Genomic DNA, 16,464 nt, shown 5'->3' on the forward strand with positions numbered 1-16,464 from the left:
CAAATACATCATCAGATGCTTTTATACCATGTATAAGATTGTGAACCTCATCGCCAAAAGGCGTAAGAGGACAGAACATAAGGAAATGAATTAAAGGAGACTTAATAAGTGCAGAAACAACAGTTAGAGAAAAAAGAAAAAGGGGGAATTGTGGGAGATAAGAAATGTAGTTTCTGCAGGTGGTGGTGGTTAGAGATGTCGTTTTTGCAGATGGGTGAGGGGGTGTTGTGGGGGGAGTGGAAGGGGAACATTACACAAATGGTCACGGGATTCTTGCAGCATACTTAAGGCTAAGATTTTAACGAATATTGAGGTTTTTGTTTGAGAAATCGTTTTAAACTAAGAAATAACTTTAAAGTGTTGTAGCTGACCACAAAAGAAGCAGTAGGGGCATTTCGCAATAAAGCTTTATAGTATGATAAGAGAAACTGGATAAAAGAACAAGCTGTAACAAACAAGGAACAAAGAATGCAGACATACAAGGACAGCAGGATGGCCAGATAAGAAAATAACTAGAGAGAAAAAAACAAGTGAGGTAACCGGCTTATGATAGGATGAGATTAGACCAATGAGAAAAGGGAGGCATGATTCAGCAACTTGCAAACTGAACAAAGAAAGTTTACATGCTTTGTTACGTGCGCATTTTTGCTTGATTGCAGAGGTGTCCGGTACTTGCAAGGCCGTAATAAATTGTTCTTGTTTCCAAGGCTTTGTCTCAGGTTGATTTGTGAGTGAGTTTTGTTTCTCACATAAGTACAGTGAAAGGTTTTGTTTTGTGTGCAGTACAGTAGATCATAACATAGAAAGATCATAGGGTGATTGAACAGAACTAGGAATACAAAGTTAAGGCTGCAAAGAAGGTGCACAAAAGGCAAGATCAACATTAGATTTGAAAGTCGAGAGGTCCATTCAGAAGTCTAATAACAGCAGGGAAGAAACTGTTCTTGAACCTGTTGGCATGTGTGTTTAGGCTTTTGTATCTTCTGCCTGATGGAAGAGGTTGGAAAAGATTATAACCAGGGTGGGATGGGTCTTTGATGATGTTGGCTATTTTTCCGCAGCAGCAAGAAGGATAGATGGAGTCCGCAGATGAGAAGATGGCCTGGGCTGCGTTCACAACATTCTATAGTTTCTTACAGTCCTGGGCAGAGCAGTTGCCATACCAAGCAGTGATGCATCAAGATAGAATGCTCTCTATGGTGCATCTGTAAAAGTTGGTGAGGGTCCTTATGGACATGCCGAATTTCCCAAGTGTTATGAAGGTGTAAGGGGTACTGTACCTTTAAGAGAGTTGAAGGACTTAGCAAGCACACAGAGTGCTGGAGAATTTACAATGTAACATTTGGTTCAGAACAGCTAGCCCTGGTTGGGTTCCTGAAGACAAAAACAAATTCAAGTTCGGCCAATCAGTTTAAATTATACCCCAAAATACCAACCTCCCAATCAATTTTGAATTTAGGATATTGACAATATTAAAAACCAATGAAGCAATCCAATGCTTTGGGATATAAGACTGGGAAAAATCGAACAGTTGGGGGAGAACTGCCAAGCCACCAGCATGTACAGACTGCCCGAAACACAGCTTTCTTAAAGGTACCATTATCTATCAATGATCTGTGAAACAGAAATCCGTAAGAAGAAGAAAATCTAGAGAGGAAGATACAAAGGGAAGATTAGACAGCTGACTGTTTTTGAAATTTGAATTTTTGGTAAATCTTAATCGGGGTTTGTGAGAGGTAATTTCGGTTTAAACTTTAAGATGTGCCTGGACCACAGACTGATCTATAATAAAAGACAAAACCTTTGTTTCTTTTCTAACAACCATTTTATATACTCAAAAGTAGAGTAGTTTAAATTGTGCAGAATGCTGACAATTTGTGAGCGATAGTAAAAGCAAGCAGGCTCTTGATTAATGGAGCCATTCACACAGCAGAGAAGGATGAGTCCTTGGCTGATAAGACTCCAGGATGGGAGTACGACTTGAGACATCTGTTTCAGATTAAAGCTTTTGACTGATAAGACTACAGGGTGAGAAAAACAACAAACTTTGGAGACTCTGGAGCCTTTTGTTGCAGACTTTGTGATAAAAATAATGATGTTTTTAAGAATGTGAACCTCATGGCTTGTTGGAGCCAAGGAGAGGAGGGACTTGTCCTATAAATAATGGAGACTTTGTAAGCCTCAGCGCGCCTTTTCTTTAAGGGTGCCCGACTCTGCAGACTTGACTTGTTAATAAAACTTTGTTTTCCTGAATTTGTCTAGAGCGATTATTGAGAAGCGATTTTCGTTTCTAACAACTTGGGGGCTCGTCATCCGGGATCAACACTCCGGCCGCAAGGGGAGTTGAGGAAGGATATCGGAGAAGGTGCACCCTGCTGAGTTCAGCAGTCCCTGATTCCTTGCTTGTCGCCCCGCGCGGCTTGAGCGAGTGATATCCGGGAGGCTCAGGAAAACAAAGGAGGGGTGTACCCGAGGCAGTGGGCATGGTTAACGATCGAGTAATTTCGGTGCACCGAACCCAGGTAAGACAAAACTTGCGGGGACCGTGTTTCCGGAGGACTGGGTACCTACGGGGTGCCTGTGGATTTTTTTTCTACAGAGACGTGGGACTCAGGAATCTGGAGACCGGGGCTCGCCTGTGAGGGATTTTGCAGAGACCGTGTTTGAGGAGGAACGTGCACCTATGGGGTGCCTGTGATTTGTGTCACAGAGACGTAGGACACAGGAATCCAAAGACCGGGGGTGCCTGCAAAGGAACCTGGGCGATCACGGGACTGAAGGTCCGGGAATTGGCTACATTGTGATAGATTATCACGGGAAAAATACGAAGTCCTCGGAAATGGGAAATAAGGGATCTAAGGTGATTAAGGGAAAGGTAGGCTTAAACAGGGACAATGACACATACCCCGGGGTACCTGACGATAGTCCGTTAGGGAAAATGCTAAATAATTGGGATCAGGGTGGAAGAAAGGGAAAATCTAAAAGGAAGATGGTAAAATACTGTCAAAAGTGGTCCCAGAAACCTATTCAGGGCGACTCAGTGTGGTGGCCTAGATTCGGTACTGACGAAGACTGGGTCCGGCAAGCCCTCATTTTATATGTCAATTCAAAACCTGATGTTAATCTGGAAGAAAGTGATTATGCCCTTTGTTGGCTGCCGGTTACGATATCTTGCCAAATGCAGGTAACTAATAAAGATTCGAAAGGGCAGAAAGAATGGGACCCTTTAGATCACTTACCGCCGCCCTACGTGACCCCGTCTGCCCCACAGAATGTTCCTTCGGGTGACGACGATTCAGGGGAAGGGGAAGAAGATGGGGAGGAATCACAAACTACCTCAGGGGTACAGACCAGATCTCAAGCTGAAAAGGGTCACAGACAAAACCCTGTCTCGATTGCAAGAATGAATCCACTCCGGGAAGTGCCCATGGGGGGCGAGGAAGGAAGGACGGGATATGTGAACGTTCCCTTGACGAGTACTGAAGTACGGAATTTCAGGAGGGAGATGAAGGGTCTACTAGAGGACCCCATGGGACTTGCTGAACAATTGGATCAGTTCCTGGGTCCGAATACTTACACGTGGGAAGAGATGTGTTCCATCATGAAAACATTGTTCTCTAGCCAGGAGCGTCAGATGATACGACAAGCTGCGCTCTTGGTCTGGGAGAGAGAGGGGGGAGAAGGAGGGGAGCAGAAGTTTCCCCTCACCGACCCCGAGTGGGATAAGAACACGGAGGGAGGACGGCGCAACATGAGAGACATGCGGGAATATTGGATAAAAGGAATAAGACACGCAGCCCCGAAGGGGCACAATTTTACCAAGGCCTTTGGTAATCATCAAAACCCGGAGGAAACCCCTACGGACTTCCTAGACAGGATTAGGAAGAATTTGCAGCAGTTTGCTGGGGTGGACCCTGAGACGGACGTGGGGCAACAACTCATACGGGTAGAGTTTGTATCAAAGGCCTGGCCGGACATACGAAAGAAGTTAGAGAAAATGGATGATTGGGATAGTAAATCTTTAAGTGAATTACTACGAGAGGCGCAAAAGGTGTTTGTGAGAAGGGACGATGAGAAGCAAAGGAAGGCGACAAAGATAATGATGCAAACGGTGCAACAAATGACAGCTGGAAGAAAGGAAAAGGGAGAGCCGTGGCAGAAACAGGAAAGGGGAGAGTCGTGGCAAGAGCAGAGGAAAAGAGAACCATGGCCGGAACAAAGGAAGAGTGGAGGAACGCGAGACCGCGACAGGGAAACGAAGAGGACACTCAGATGTTACTATCGTAATGAAGAGGGACATTTTAAACGGGAGTGCTCCCGCTACAAGCGGGAGGTGAGGTCGTACGCCCTGATGGAGGAAGATTAGGGAGGTCGGGGGTTCCTACCCTTGGGGCAAAAGGACTATCGACAGGAACCCCTGGTAAACTTGAAAGTAGGGCCCCAAGGATCGGAGATCACATTTATGGTGGACTCGGGAGCCGAAAGATCAAGTATAATCCAAATACCCCCCGGCACCCGAGCAGGAGGAAAAGTTATGGGGGTATCTGGAATTGGAGGACAGAAATTACAAGTCCCAGTGGTAGAGGACGTGGAAATTGGATATGAAAACAGAACTACTAAACGAGACCTCCTTCTACTGCCATCGGCGGGATTTAATTTGTTAGGAAGAGACTTGCAGGTCAAACTAGGGATCGGAACGGTACCAAGTAACGGGGAAATGGTGGTAAGGTTGTTCGCCCTCACCGAAGAAGATGATCAACAAATAGACCCGGAAGTTTGGTACCGAGAGGGGAACAGAGGGGGTCTAAACATCAAACCTCTCCAAATCACCATGTTACCAGGAAGAGGCCCGGTAAGAAGGAAACAATACCCGATTGCTATGGAAGGACGGGAGGGGTTACAACCTGTGATAGAAAGATTAATCACAGATGGACTACTGGAGGAATGCATGTCCCCTTTCAATACTCCAATACTCCCTGTGAGGAAGCTGGACGGGACATATAGGCTGGTGCAAGACCTGCGGGGGTTGAATGAAGTAGTCCAGGCTAGATACCCGGTGGTACCTAATCCCTACACGTTAATGAGTAAAATTCCCCCCGAACATGAATGGTTCAGTGTAATAGATCTGAAGGATGCTTTCTGGAGTTGCCCCCTTGACGAAGAAAGTCGGAACCTTTTTGCCTTTGAATGGGAGAATCCCTTCACAGGACGAAAGCGACAGTTAAGATGGACGGTCTTGCCGCAGGGATTCACGGAGTCACCCAATTTGTTTGGACAAATACTGGAGCAGATCTTGGAAGGATTTCAGTGTAACGCGGAGAATCAATTGCTCCAATATGTCGATGATCTCTTACTCTCAGGACCAAGAGAAGAGGAGGTACGAGCAGACACCGTTGCCCTGTTGAACTTCCTGGGGAAACAGGGTCTACGCGTCTCCAGGACAAAACTCCAGTTTGTGGAGCGAGAAGTAAGATATCTGGGCCATCAAGTCAGTAAGGGGCACCGCCGTATCACGCCAGAACGAATATCAGGAATTACGGGTATGCCAATACCCAGGACGAAGAAGGAAGTCAGACAATTCCTGGGACTAGTAGGGTATTGCCGGATATGGATTGAAAGTTACACCACTTTAGTAAAATTTTTGTACGACAAACTGGGACAAGAAGGACAAAAGGTGGACTGGTCAGATGAGGAGGAGCAGCGATTTAATATTATTAAAAATAAACTGATTCGAGCTCCGGTATTGGCTTTACCCACCCTGAAGGAACCGTTCCAGTTATATGTTAATAGCGCCGGCGGAATTGCCCAGGGTGTGCTCACTCAGCTGCGGGCAGGGAAACGTCAGCCGGTTGCATTTTTGTCAAAAATGTTAGACCCTGTGTCTTGTGGATGGCCGACCTGTATACAGGCAGTGGCAGCTACGGCAATGTTAGTAGAAGAGGCCCGAAAACTTACCTTTGGAGGAAGGATCACAGTATACTCCCCACATTCGGTTAGTGCCATACTGGCTCAGAAGGCTCACCGCTGGTTAACAGACTCTCGCATCCTAAAGTATGAGATGATTTTGATGACCGGGAACGATCTCAATTTTGCAAAAGATCTCAGTTGCAACCCAGCCCAGTTTCTGTACGGACGTCCTGCAGACGGGGAACAGGAGCATGATTGTGTGGAATTTGTGGACTTGCAGACCAAAAGCCGAGAGGACCTGCAAGAAGCCCCGCTGGGTGAGGGACAGGAACTGTATATCGACGGGTCCTCCCGGTGCATCAGTGGAGTACGATACAGTGGCTATGCTGTTATAGATGGTGCAACGAAACGGACGATTGAGTCTGGACGACTGCCCGGGAAGTGGTCAGCCCAATCCTGTGAGTTGTACGCCCTCCAGAGGGCCCTGAAGCTGTTGGAAGGGAAAGTGGGGACCATATATACTGACTCAAAGTATGCATACGGAGTCGTTCATACTTTCGGGAAAATCTGGAAAGAGCGAGGATTGATAACTTCCCGGGGAAAAGAATTAGCTCACGAACAAATGATCAGCCTAACGTTGGAAGCCCTGGCGTTACCTACGGAACTTGCAGTAGTCCATGTACCCGGTCACCAGAAGGGGTCGACACCGGAAGCGGTGGGAAACCGGCTGGCAGACGAGGAAGCCAAGCGGGCAGCGGTCGAAAAATCCGTCCAATTGTTAACGTTAATACCGTTGAGGGAAGGCCTCGCTAAACAACCCGTCTTCACCCAGGGGGAGATTGATAAAATGGATCAATTGGGTGCCCGGCTAGATACTAACGGGAAGTGGACGGTTCCTGATGGGAGACAAGTACTGAACAAACAGATCACCCGGGGTATTCTGCACCGATTACACCATCAGACCCACTGGGGGGTGCAAGCCATGTGTGACACAATCCTGAGAGACTATGTATGCAGGGGGATATACACATTAGCCCAACAAGAGGTAGTCGGATGCCCCACTTGCCGGCGTATTACTCAGAAAGCCATGCGTGGTGGTCAGCCCCTAGCGATTAGGCCATTTCAGAGGATCCAAGTCGACTTTACAGAATTACCCCCAGTACAGAGATGGAAATATCTGCTAGTAATAGTAGACCATTTCACTCACTGGGTAGAGGCTTTCCCAACTGCCAAAGACGATGCACCAACCGTGGCCCGACTGTTGTTAGAGAACATAATCCCGAGATATGGCATAATGGAATCTATTGACTCCGATTGCGGGACGCATTTTATTTCTAAGCTACACCATTTGATCTGTAATGCCCTGGGTATCCAATGGAAATTCCACACACCCTGGCATCCTCAGAGTTCGGGTCGAGTTGAGAGAATGAATGGCACGCTCAAGACCCAATTGACTAAGCTGATGTTAGAAACTAAGTTACCCTGGCCAAAGTGCCTGCCCATTGCCCTAATGAGGATACGTACGGCACCTCGCCGAGATGTCGGGGTTTCCCCCTATGAAATGCTCTTCGGATTACCATATTGGAGTAAGGTTGATGGATGTCCCACTCTACAAGGGGGGGATGTATTTATCCGAACCTATTTACTGGCCTTATCCCGTTCTTTTGCAGAACTCCGAAGGAAAGGTCTCCTGGCTCAGACTCCGCCGCTCGACTTCCTCCTGCATAAGGTGGAGCCCGGAGATTGGATACTTGTTAAGACCTGGAAGGCCGAAAAGCTCCAGCCGCGGTGGGAAGGACCGTTCCTGGTTCTGTTAACAACTGAGGCAGCTGTTCGAATGAAAGAAAAAGGGTGGGTCCACGCATCAAGGATAAAGGGGCCCGTTCCGCCTGAAGAAGAAAGCACCTGGACATGCGAGCAAGGGGACAAGCCGTTGTCGGTAAAACTGAAAAGACAGCAATAATGAACTCTACTTGGACTGTATTGGTGGGGATATTGATCAGTTTACTCCTGTATGTGGGGGAGGGTGAGGGGAGATGTGACAAATGTCGAACTACAGTAAGACTTGGGATTCGAATCTATTCGGGATCATTTGTGTCCCATTCCTATGTGGACGATAGGTGTTACGATGTGAGTGCACGCCATGAATGTTGGGAGGATGGGAGACCCTATTATCAGGTATATAATAAAGGATACGGTGGCAAAATCCATGGATGCCCTATAAATGACCGCTGGGTGTGTATTAGCAAAACTGGGAGGCGGGACCTATCCTCCGTGTTGCTCAGGGAGCAGGTTGACAGAGTCAAGGAGACCAAGATACAGATCCCTGATCGGGGGTTGGGGAAAGAGCAAGACCGTCAGGGAACGGTCGTGCTCCCTAAAGTGCCATCTGTATACGAAGAGGTAGAAGGACAGATTGAACTCCCTGATGTTACACAAAACCTGTTTATTGATCTCACCTCTAGAATAGCCACTGTTTTAAATGTTAGCAATTGCTGGGTCTGTGGGGGGCCGCATATGTCGGAACAATGGCCGTGGACTGGTCAAAGCTTAGACATAGGGGAATTGCTGCAAACCACTTGGACTCATGACAACGACAGAAAAAGCCAGGGGTGGAGACTGACAAACAGCCCTGAGGGCCAGTTCTGTATTGAAGGCAAGGGGACCGTGAAGGTAGGGATTAGCCCCTGTCAGAATATATTGGATGCAACCACGCGAGTATGGTGGCCTGAGAATATTGCTTGGTACATTGCAAACCGAGATCATCAAAATTGCATTCGGTTACGTTCTGATTCCTCCTCTTACGAGCTAAGTGCTGACCCTTCCGATGGCATGAAAAGAGTGTGGAGCGGTGGTTGTCAGGGGAATCAATGCTGGAATAATCCTGTCCAGACTCTGCCACGGGGTCAACAATCCGAATACTGGAATTGCGGTGGTCCTGGTCCTTATGAGGGCGTCCCTGGGGTAAAGGAGTTGTGGGATGACGTTGTGAGGCAGGGAGGGCCTGCTCCAGATGGCCTATTTTGGATATGCGGTAATCAGGCATACTCCAAACTGCCCATGGGATGGGCTGGGGTATGCTTCCTGGGTCTAATACGACCTGCGTTCTTCCTATTACCCCGGGAGGAAGGCGATGATTTGGGAGTTAAACTCTTTGACTCCCTGCGTAGGTCGCCATGGGATATCCAAGTCGGTGATTGGGGGGATGAGTGGCCACCGGCCCGGATTATTGAATACTATGGGCCGGCTACTTGGCACAGGACGGATCATGGGGATATCGCACTCCTATCTATATGCTAAATCGAATTATCCGGCTCCAAGCAGTCGTAGAGGTCATTACTAACCGGACTGCCCTGGCCCTAGAGCTGTTGGCTCAGCAGCAGGATCAGATGAGGGCTGCTATATATCAAAACCGACTTGCCTTGGATTATCTGTTGGCCTCGGAGGGGGGTGTGTGCGGGAAATTTAACCTGACAAACTGCTGTCTAGAAATTGACGATAATGGTAAACCGGTTTTGAAAATTTCCGATGAAATTCGGAGATTGGCCCATGTGCCAGTACAATCTTGGCGTCCTCTTAGTGGCATCGGATGGTGGGATGGTCTCCTAGGTGGTAGCTGGTGGCGCACGGCGTTGCTGGTGGTTGGGGGCGGCATGATTCTTCTTCTCGTATTACCCTGCCTAACTCCCTGTATTCAGTTTTTAATTCAGAAAAATATTTCCCGACTCCAGGCAGTGGTGGTTCCACAACATGGGACACGGGAACTTAAAGTGATGTTGCTGCGAAAGACCAAGGATTTCCCGGGCCCTTGAGGGAAGGGGGGGGCTTATCTTGGTCAGGCACATCTTAAAGAAAGAAAAGGGTGGAATTGTGAGAGGTAATTTCGGTTTAAACTTTAAGATGTGCCTGGACCACAGACTGATCTATAATAAAAGACAAAACCTTTGTTTCTTTTCTAACAACCATTTTATATACTCAAAAGTAGAGTAGTTTAAATTGTGCAGAATGCTGACAATTTGTGAGCGATAGTAAAAGCAAGCAGGCTCTTGATTAATGAAGCCATTCACACAGCAGAGAAGGATGAGTCCTTGGCTGATAAGACTCCAGGATGGGAGTACGACTTGAGACATCTGTTTCAGATTAAAGCTTTTGACTGATAAGACTACAGGGTGAGAAAAACAACAAACTTTGGAGACTCTGGAGCCTTTTGTTGCAGACTTTGTGATAAAAATAATGATGTTTTTAAGAATGTGAACCTCATGGCTTGTTGGAGCCAAGGAGAGGAGGGACTTGTCCTATAAATAATGGAGACTTTGTAAGCCTCAGCGCGCCTTTTCTTTAAGGGTGCCCGACTCTGCAGACTTGACTTGTTAATAAAACTTTGTTTTCCTGAATTTGTCTAGAGCGATTATTGAGAAGCGATTTTCGTTTCTAACAGGGTTTTATCGGACTGGTATTATAGAAGAAAAGTAAAAAACAGGTTTAGATAAATGAGTTGTAAATAGTTGTAAGTTAATTATTCTCTGTTAGACATTAAAAAATTAAAGTTGTTAATTTTTACTTTAAATAGTGATTTTTTGGGATAGTTCTTTGCCTCTTCAATTTTCATAGATTACAACACGGGTGAATTATTTCTGTGTTGCAGGTGTAAATTGACGACGGGGGGAGGGATGATGTTTACCCCGTGTCGTAACTCTAAGCCTTCTGAGGGAGAAGAGGCGTTGTTGTGCCTCCTTGACTATCGCATCAACATGGATGGTCCAGGACGGATTGTTAGTGATAAAAAGATAAGAGATTAACTTTAGTGGCTTACAGTGGAGAGAAAGAAAAACTGTGACATTGAAATGTGTAGATGCAATTGACTTTTTACAAAAATAAATGCATGTAAAAATAAAGTGATTGGAGTACTCAAATACTTTGTACAAAATATCCAAGTTGGGTGTGTTTAGAATTTTTGTTTGTGCATATACTATCCTTCAGCAATTAATTTTCCAGAAATAAACATTGAGTATATGATTTTTAAATTATACATCGAACTTATATTTTACAACGTTGGGACCGTTAATGTCTTACCATTCCATGGCGCTTGCCATGTTCATAGGCACCTTCATATGTGTCACCATTTGGCAGAATAGCTTTCCCTTGACCATGTCTCTCATTTTCCTCATTCCGATCACCTTCATATTCCTGAAAGAAGGACCAAATGGAAAAAGCATATTTCAAACATTATCCTTGATTCAAAAGTCCACAAGAGCTGGGGAAGACAGTGTCAGGTAAAAAGACAAGTCAGAATTGAATGTCCTGTTGCTCAGCTTTTGGAACAGGCCGTGTGACTCTCAAGCCAAACTCCAGCTGCTTTCCAAAAACATTTTCATCAAGTTTGCCAAATGCAGGGCTTTGTTCTCTTTACCGCAGGGGATGAACTTGGACTTCACCAGTTTCTTCATCCCCCCTCCCCCCACCTTGTCTCAGCCGGATCCTTCCAGCCCGGCACCGCCTTCCTGACCTGCAGTCTTCTTCTTGACCTCTCCGCCTCCACCCTACTCCGACCTATCACCCTCACCTTGACCTCTTTCCACCTATCACATTTCCAACTCCCCTCCTCCAAGTCCCTCCTCCCTACCTTTTATCTTCTCCTGCTGAACACTCTCTGCTCATTCCTGAAGAAGGGCCTGTGCCCGAAACGTCGAATCTCCTGTTCCCTGGATGCTGCCTGACCTGCTGTGCTGTTCCAGCAATAAAGTTTCAACTTTGATCTCCAGCATCTGCAGACCTCACTTTCTCCCCAAAGAGGAGACCACTCACTGAATCCAGTGGATAGCTTCAGTGCAAGGGATCCAGGCTAAGGACAAGTGTCAGATATACTGTAGCCTTGGAAGAATAGTCATAGTTTCAGCTCCCAGGTTTGTCACAATTACAGCTTAATCTGCATTGAAGCATGGAGTTACAGTCAGTTCTTCTATAACGCGATGGTTACATTCTTGTGCAACCCTATGTTATAGAAAACTCCTGCTTTAGAAACAGCACTTAAAGTGTTGGTGCTGTAATTGCATTAGTTTTAAAAGTTTAAAACTTTTAGTTTTAAAGTTCACACTGTCCCCAATTTGTCTATTGCATTACAGCGAATTTGCATTGACAAACCATGCATTATAAGAGAAGAATCCTAGGAGGGACAGTCAGTTTCTGTCCCAGAAATGGCTGGGGGTCACATTCTCTGAAGGGCCTGTGTTAATTCTTATATTTTCAAATACAACTTTGCTCTCTGTTTTATGTTACTTGTTAGTTTAACCTCATAGTTTATTATGGTCTACTTTTGTTGAATTTTAAACATTCCTAATACTCTGTTTTACCAATAATCTTTGCTACTTTGTTTTTTTCCTTGAATTTAATGCTATCCTTAACTTCCTTGAAGTTAAAAATCACACAGCACCAGGTTATAATCCAACAGGTTTATTTGGAAGCACTAGCTTTCGGAGCGCTGCTCCTTCATCAGGTGGTTGTGGAATATAAGATCGTAGTTTACAGTGTGATGTAACTGAAATTATATATTGAAAAATACCTGGGTTGTTTGTTCAGTCTCTCATCTTTTAGAATGACCATGTTGGTCCCAGTTCTTTGGGCGGCATGGTGGCTCAGTGGTCAGCACTGCTGCCTCACAGTACCAGGGACCCAAGTTCAATTCCCACCCTGGGCAACTGTCTGTGTGGAGTTTACACATTCTCCCTGTGTTTGCGTGGGTTTCCTCCCACAGTCCAAAGATGTGCAGCTTAGGTGAATTGGCCATGCTAAATTGCCCATCGTGTGAGGTGCATTAATGGATCTGGGTGGATTACTCTTCTGAGGGTCAGTGTGGACTTGTTGGGCCGAAGGGCCTGTTTCCACACTGTAGGTAATCTAATATGTAAATTGCAAAACTTTTTTAAAAGTTACATTCTCAACAGAACTTTAACAAATTGGTGTCATGTCGGCCCAAATAATTCATTTAGCATGGTCATTCTACAGTTACATCACACTGTAAACTTTTGCTATAAATTCTGTGTCCAGTAATCTTATACACCAGCTGATGAAGGAGCAGCGCTCCAAAAGCTAGTGCTTCCAAATAAACCTGTTGGACTATAACCTGGTGTTGTGTGATTTTTAACTTTGTACACCAGCATCTCAAAATCTTAACTTCCTTGGTTAACCATGTTTTTGGTTTTACCTTCTTATCATAGATCATGGAATCCCTACAGTGTGGAAACAGGACATTTGACCCAACAAGTCCACACAGACCCTCCAAAGAGTAACCCACCCAGACCATTCCCCTACATTAACCACTGACTAGTGCATCTAACCTACACATCCCTGAACACTATGGACAGTTTAGCACAGTCAATTCACCTAACCTGTATATCTTTAGATTGTGGGAGGAAACCAGACCACCCGCTGGAAACCCATGCAGGCATGAGGAGAATATGCAAACTCCACACAGACAGTCGGCCGAGGCTGGAATCGAACCTGGGTTTTTGGCGCTGTGAAGCAGCAGTGCAAACCATTGAGCCACCGTGCTGCTCTGCAATACATCCTTTTTGTGAGTAATGAACTACTTTCTTAAACTTCTGCCATTGACCTTCAACTGTTTTGTTTGCTAAACTCCTTACCCAGTTCACTCCAACCAACTCTGCCCTCATTCCTATGTAATTACCCTCCTTAGGGAGGTGACGGCCTAGTGGTATTATTGCTGTACTGTTAAGGCAGTGATCCAAGTAATGTTCTGAGGACCTGGGTTCGAATTTCAGGGTGCAAGGGTCAAAAGAAACCCTCCTGTTTGAGGTGGCTCAGTAGCTAACATAGCTGCCTCACAGGACCAGGGATCTAAGTTTGGTTTCACCGTCAGGCAACTGTCTATGTGGGTTTGCACAGTCTCGCTGTATCTGCGTGGGTTTCTGCCAGGTGTCTGGTTTCAAAGAACAAAGAAAATTACAGCACAGGAACAGGCCCTTCGGCCCTCCAAGCCTGTGCTAATCCAGATCCTCTATCTAAACCTGTCACTTATTTCCTAAGGATCTGTATCCCTTTGCTCCCTCCTCATTCATGTATCTGTCTAAATATATCTTAAATGACGCTATCATGCCTGTCTCCACTGGCAATGCATTCCAGGCATCCACTACCCTCTGTGCAAAGAACTCCCTTATATCTCCCTTAAACTTTTCTCCTCTCCCCTTGAACTCCTGACCTCTAGTAATTGAGACCCCACTCTGGGAAACAGCTTCTTGCTATCCACCCTGTCTACACCTCTCATGATTTTGTAGACCTCAGTCGAGTCCCCCTGCCCCCCCTCCCCCCAACCTCCGTCTTTCGAATGAAAATAATCCTAACCTACTCAACCTCTCCTCATAGCTCGCACCCTCCATACCAGGCAACATCCTGGTGAACCTCCTCTGCAGCCTCTCCAAAGCGTCCATGTCCTTTTGGTAATGTGGCGACCAGAACTGTACGCAGTATTCCAAAGGTGGCCGAACCAAAGTCCTATACTGTTGTAACATGATCTGCCAACTCTTGTACTCGCTACTTCGTCTGATGAAGGAAGTCATGCCGTATGCCTTCTTGACCACTCTATTGACCTTCGTTGCCACCTTCAGGGTACAATGGACCTGAACGCCCAGATCTCCCTGTACATTAATTTTCTCCAGGGCTTTTCCATTTACTGTATAGTTCGCTCTTGAATTGGATCTTCCAACATGCATCACCTCGCATTTGTCCGGATTGAACTCCATCTGCCATTTCTCTGTCCAACTCTCCAATCTATCTATATTCTGCTACATTCTCTGACAGTCCCCTTCACTATCTGCTACTCCACCAATCTTAGCGTCATTTGCAAGCTTGCTAATCAGACCACCTACACCTTCCTCCGGATCATTTGTGTATATCACAAACAACAGTGGTCCCAACACAGATCCCTGTGGAACACAACTGGCTACAGTTCTCCATTTTTTGAAACTCCCTTCCACTACTACTCTCTATCTCTTACTGCCCAGCCAGTTCTCTATCTATCTAGCTTGTACACCTTGGACCCCATGTAACTTCACCTTCTCCATCAGCCTACATGGGGAACCTTATCAAACACCTTACTGAAGTCCATGTATATGACAGCTACAGCCCTTCCCTCATCAATCAGCTTTGTTACTTCCTCAAATAATTCTCTTAAGTTGGTAAAACGTGACCTTCCCTGCACAAAATCATGTTGCCTATCACTGATAAGTCCATTTTCTTCCAAATGTAAATAGATCCTATCCCTGAGTATCTTCTCCATCAGCTTCCCTACCACTGACGTCAGGCTTACCGGTCTATAATTACATGGATTATCCCTGCTACCCTTCTTAAACAAGGGGACAACATGAACAATTCACCAGTCCTCTGGAACTTCACCCATGTTGAAGGATGCTGCAAAGACATCTGTTAAGGCTCCAACTATTTCCTCGCTCGCTTCCCTCAGTAACCTGGGATAGATGCTATCCAGAACTGGGGACTTGTCCACCTTAATGCCTTTTAGAATACCTAGCACTTCCTCCCTCCTTATGCTGACTTGATCTAGAGTAATCAAAAATCTATCCCTAACCTCAATATCCGTCATGTCCCTCTCCTCTGTGAATACCGATGCAAAATACTCATTCAGAATCTCACCCATTTTCTCTGACTCCATGCATAACTTTCCTCCTTAGTCCTTGAGTGAGCCAACCCTTTTTCTAGTTACCCTCTTGCTCCTTGTATAGGAATAAAAGACTTTGAGATTTTCCTTAACCCTGTTTGCTAAAGATATTTCATGACCCCTTTTATCCCTCTTAATTCTTTGTTTCAGATTTGTCCTATTTTCCCAACATTCTGAGAACATAGAACATTACGGCACAGTCCAGGCCCTTTGGCCCTCGATGTTGCGCCAACTTGTGGAATCAATCTGAACCCTATCTATCCGACACTATTCCATTTTTATCTTTATGTTTATCCAATGACAATTTAAATCCTCTCAAAATTGGCAAGTCTACTACTGTTCCAGGCAGTACATTCCATGCTCTGAGTAAAGGAACTACCTCTGACATCTGTCCTATGTGTATCACCCCTCAATTTAAAACTATGTCCCCTCGTGCTAGCCATCACCATCTGAGGAAAAAGGCACTCACTGTCCACTCCATCTAACCCTCTGATTATCTTATATGTCTCAACTGAGTAACCTCTCAACCTTCTTCTCTCTAATGAAAACAGCCTGAAGTCCCTCAGCCTTTCCTCATAAGACCTTTCACCCATACCAGGCAACATCCTAGTAGATGTCCTCTGCGCACTTTCCAACGCTTCCACATCCTCCCTGTAATGCAGTGACCAGAACTGTATGCAGTACTCCAAGTGCGGCTGCACCAGAGTTTTGTATCAACCTGGGTTGCAACTTTCAGGGATCTATGTACATGGACATCAAGATCTCTCTGCTCATCTACACTACCAAGAATCTTACCATTAGCCCAGTACTCTGCATTCCTGTTACTCCTTCCAAAGTGAATTACCTCACACTTTTCCACATTAAACTCC

General features: G+C 45.7%; 1 protein-coding gene across 1 annotated transcript in view; it reads right to left on the minus strand.

Moving 5' to 3' along the window:
• The window catches only part of rsph1 (radial spoke head component 1), a 54,706-nt gene that overhangs the window by 30,892 nt on the left and 7,350 nt on the right, over positions 1-16,464 (minus strand). Inside the window, exon 2 of the mRNA XM_087992373.1 lies at positions 10,981-11,094. Coding sequence (XP_087848499.1) covers positions 10,981-11,094 — 114 coding nt within the window. The remainder of the gene's footprint in view (positions 1-10,980; positions 11,095-16,464) is intronic.

The sequence above is a fragment of the Chiloscyllium plagiosum genome, unplaced genomic scaffold (genome assembly GCF_037043375.1).
Source record: "Chiloscyllium plagiosum isolate Xiang-an unplaced genomic scaffold, Cpla_swu_hap1 HiC_scaffold_12, whole genome shotgun sequence".
NCBI classification, from domain to species: Eukaryota; Metazoa; Chordata; class Chondrichthyes; order Orectolobiformes; family Hemiscylliidae; genus Chiloscyllium; species Chiloscyllium plagiosum.